We start from the raw sequence: 4,058 nt of genomic DNA, 5'->3' as shown, positions 1-4,058 counted from the left end.
CTTCTTCTCCAGGTCCTGTATGACGTCCAACAGGACCTTGATGGTGTTCTGGCTGGTCTCCAGGACCCCCTCCAGACTCTGCAACTGAGTTTGCAGGCCCCGGATGTCATGCAGAGGCCCATTGGGTCCTAGAAGCTTTTCAGTGACCCGTGCCGGGTCCAGCTTACACCGGGCCCCGGCCACCAGACCCCCCAGAATCTCTTGGACCTGCCTCAGAGTGTCAGCCTGGCTGGGGGTTAGAGGCCCCGAAGTGGGACCCCCTCCAGAGCACCCCCGGGGCCCAGACCCAGACCCAGGCCTGGAGCCAGAGCCAGCCCCACAAGAGGGCTGCTGGCCGCTGGGCAAGGCGTGCTGGCTGTTGGGTGTGTTGGGTCTTTGCCGGCAGAGCATCTTATGCAGCGCTCCAAGCTGGGCCTGCCCCAGGCAGGGGGCCTTAGAGTGGGCTTTGGAGGGCGAGGAGAGCCCCTGGCCCCGCTTCAGGCTGTGGGAGGTCTTGGGAGGCAAGGGGGGAGGTTGAGCTCTATGTCTGAGAGAGCTGGAACGCTGGCAGAGTGTGCCTGGGCCTGCGTCCTCTCTCTCCGTCTCCTTGGCCTTGCCCTCTGCCTTGACATGGGGGGACTCTCTGGGCGCACCGGGGGTCCCACTCCCCTCCTTGCGAGGGGTGTAGGGTGGAGGTGGCGGGGGTGGGGGCGGAAGCCGAATCCCCCTCCTGTCCTGAGCGCTGTAGGGGGCCTGAGAAGGGGGCGTGTAGGGGGGCGCCGCACGGAACGTGGAAGAATAGAGGGGCACAGTTTTGGTCGGCGTGCCGCAGGAGTGTCCGGTGGGAATTGTGGCGGCGAAGGTCCTGACTACTGTAGGTGGAGAAGCACAGGTGGAGTAGGGGGGCATGGCGTGGCCTTGGGGGGCACAGTGCTGGACGGTCTGTAGGAGGGTGACGTACGGAGGGGGGGGGGCGTGGGTGGCATTGAAAGGCGGCGCGGAGGGATGGGCGTTGTTGAAGTAGGAAATGGAGGTGCGGGTCTGCGTGACAATGGTGCAAGGTGTCATGGTCGGAACTGGGTAGGGGCGGCTTTGGGTGGTGGTGTTGGTGAGGTCATTTGGGATTGTCACGGGGGCAGATGTCTGAATCGGGGTGGGCACATGTGGGACAGTGCCTGGTGCTACTGGCGGGGCTGGGGTTGTGGAGCTGGAGGGTGCATCCTGGTACACAGTCAAGGTCTGGCAAGATGGCGTGGTGAGATTTGACATGGGGCAGGTTGGGGCTGAGGTAGACACTACAGGAGGAGAGAGGGTGGAGATGTTGGCGCATGCATTGGAGCCCATGGATGGCATTGGGAGGAGGCATGTCTGGGCTGGGGCTGGGGCTGGGGCATTGATTGGGGTTGTGGTTGGTATTGATGTTGGTTCTTGGCTTTGTGTTGGGGTTAGGCCTGGGCCTGGGACTAGAGCTGGTGTTGGGGTTAGGCCTGGGACTGGAGCTGGTGTTGGGGTTAGGCCTGGGACTGGAGCTAATGTTGGGGTTAGGCCTGGGACTCGGACTGGAGCTGATGTTGGGGTTTGGCCTGGGACTGGAGCTGGTGTTGGGGTTAGGCCTGGGACTGGAGCTGGTGTTGGGGTTAGGCCTGGGACTCGGACTGGAGCTGGTGTTGGGCCTGGGCTTGAGCCTGGAGCTGGTGTTGGGGTTGCACAGGCTGGTGTGGCATGAGAAGGTGCAGGTTGAGTGGTTGATGCTTGGATAGTTTGTACAGGTGGTGTAGACTGTTTAGACGTAGTTGGGTTTGACTGTGAAGATTGAGTTGTTGTAGATTGTGATGGCAGCGAGGGTTTAGAAGTGGATGGAAGCGCTGCTGAAAGCTCTGTCTTAGGGGTGGGGATTCTCGGATAGTTGGAGGGGGAGAGAAAGGGGGAGGAAGAGGAGGAGGGGGAGGGAGGTGGGGTTTTGGGCGGAGAGAGCGAGGTGGGGGTGTTGGGTGGGGTGACACAGCGCGGTGAGGGCGACACAGGCCCAGGTTTGGGTGGGGTAGATGCACGCTGAGGCTGGGTCTGGGTCTGGGTCTGGATGGAGATGAGAGGTTTGGAAAGAGGAGTTGGCGGGGCACAGAGGCTGCCAGTCTGAGTTTGGATGGAGTGGGGGGGTCGAACAGGAGCCGGGGAAGCACAGAGAGTCTCAGGCTGAGTTTTCGAGGAGGGGGAGTTCACCGGGGGGGGCAGTGAGGGGGGCGGCCCGCGCGGACAGTCAGTCTGAGGGACAGAGGGTTGGCCGGGGGGCGGGGAGGTGCTCCGGTCGCCCGTGTGCGTTTGGCTGACACACGGAACCTCCTCGTCGGGGGAAGGGGAGGAGCATGGGCTGTCGGTCTGGGTCGGGGTGGTGCAGTAGGACACCTCCACCTCCTTCCCTGGGTCGCTCAGAGCCCGGTTCAGACGCTTCCTTCTCCGGATCAAGGAAGGTGTAGCGCTGCCCCCCTTCCTGGGGCCCGCCCTACGCGAGGCCTCCCTGCGGGGGACGGAGGAGCGGTGGCAGGGGGAGGAGTGCTGGAGCTGGGGAGGAGATCCAGAGCTGACGTTCCCTGCAGGGGGACCAGGTCCAGGACCAGCCTCTGGCCCATGGGCCCGACCTGGCTGCTCCTTCTGGTCCCTCAACTCCAGGTCAGCCCCGGGCCCAGGTTTAGACCCAGATCCAGGCCCGGACAGTGACCCAGAACAGGGTCCGTTCTTTGTCGTGTGCCCAGATTTTGGAACATGGTTGGTGGTGTAGACCTCCTCTTGAGAGTCCCCCCCCTCGTCGTCCCCATCCACCCCCACCCAGTCCCCCAGGCTCTGGCTGCGTGCGTGGGTGGCAGAGAGGGACGGAGGCTTCTTCAAGCAGGGGGAAGTCTGGATGGCCATGCTGGCGCACTGCTTCTGAGTCATGGGCAGGGTGAGGGAGCAGGGCTGGGTCTGGGGCGGAGCCCAGCATCGGCGTGTGGGCCCTGGGGTGAGGGGGTGAGGTGGGGCCCTGGCCAGAAAGGCGGTCACCACCTCTATGGTTCCCTGCATGTCCCCTCGCACGGCTCCCACCACCGACGTCTGTTCGGCCAGCCCCTCTCCCCCCAGCCCTCCCCCATCCCTGGGGAGCGGAGCTGGAGCCGGAGCCACACTTGCGGAGGGGGTGGGGGCTGTCGCGTTCGGCGCCGGGCCTGGGGAGGCTCCGGGTTCCGCTGGCGGCGGCCGTCCCGTCCTCCAGGTCTTTGAAGCGGACCTGGTGGGTCCGGTTCCGCCGTCGCCTCAGGCGGCTCTCGATGTCCGGGGAGTCGCGGTTGAGCAGGACGGAGCGCACCGTCATGGCGGCAGGGGGCTTGTCGGCGGCCGCGGGGGTCTTGGCGTGGGATTGGCCGGAGGATAGGAGGTGGTCGGGCTCTTTGCTCACCATGTCTCCTGCTTGGCTCTGCCCCTCGACATCCACAGGCACAGCAGGCAGTGTGACGGGATGAAAGCTTCGACTGATCAGGGCAAGGTAGGGGGATGCAGCATCAACTGAAGCTTATTGGCAGTTCTCCACGACAGTCAGAGAACTGTGGATATTATGGGCTGGGAGGAAGTCCCGTCACAAAGCGGTATGCGAATGACCAGTGGTTGTTTTGGCTGGTTGACAGTTCAGAATGTTTGACGCAGAGAAGCTGTTAGAAGCATCAAACTACTTTTGGAAAAGATTAGTCCTCTGAATCGTATCAGAAGAGCACCTTTATGGCTTCCTTTTGTTTTACACAGTTTTACTCAACTAGTGCCATAATGCAATAAAACCAGTCAAACACTGATTCCACCTCAGTCCCAGATCCCATTTAAAGTCTACCAGAGAGTCTCTACGACGGATGAAGCTCTAAAAGAAGAACAAGTGAGAGGCCTGGGGGAGAAAGAGAGCAGGTAAGAAGGATCCCAGCGAGCCAGAGGGGTTGGATGGCAGGGCTACGTGGTGTCGCCGCCGCTGCGTGACCATGTTGTCGTCGCTCCCTCGTCTTGGCTAACGTCGCTCTGGATGAGATCCGGACCGGGTGGGGATCCCGGCAGTGAAGAGGCTGGAC

The 4,058-nt window shown here is 62.5% G+C and overlaps 1 protein-coding gene across 1 annotated transcript in view; it reads right to left on the bottom strand.

Annotated features, from left to right (window-relative positions):
- Positions 1 to 3,409, bottom strand: part of LOC146236132 (uncharacterized) — a 16,604-nt gene extending 13,195 nt beyond the window's left edge. The window contains 4 exon segments of the mRNA XM_084686993.1: positions 1 to 1,122; positions 1,915 to 1,951; positions 2,039 to 3,082; positions 3,084 to 3,409. The exon segment at positions 1 to 1,122 is cut by the window's left edge and continues 17 nt beyond it. Coding sequence (XP_084543119.1) covers positions 1 to 1,122; positions 1,915 to 1,951; positions 2,039 to 3,082; positions 3,084 to 3,409 — 2,529 coding nt within the window.
- Between the last annotated feature and the right edge of the window lie 649 nt (positions 3,410 to 4,058).

This window comes from Hypomesus nipponensis, chromosome 22 (genome assembly GCF_054491055.1).
Source record: "Hypomesus nipponensis isolate SF chromosome 22, ASM5449105v1, whole genome shotgun sequence".
Lineage (NCBI taxonomy): Eukaryota > Metazoa > Chordata > Actinopteri > Osmeriformes > Osmeridae > Hypomesus > Hypomesus nipponensis.
The sequence above is the reverse complement of the archived record's forward strand: the minus strand, read 5'-3'. Positions and strand labels throughout refer to the sequence as shown.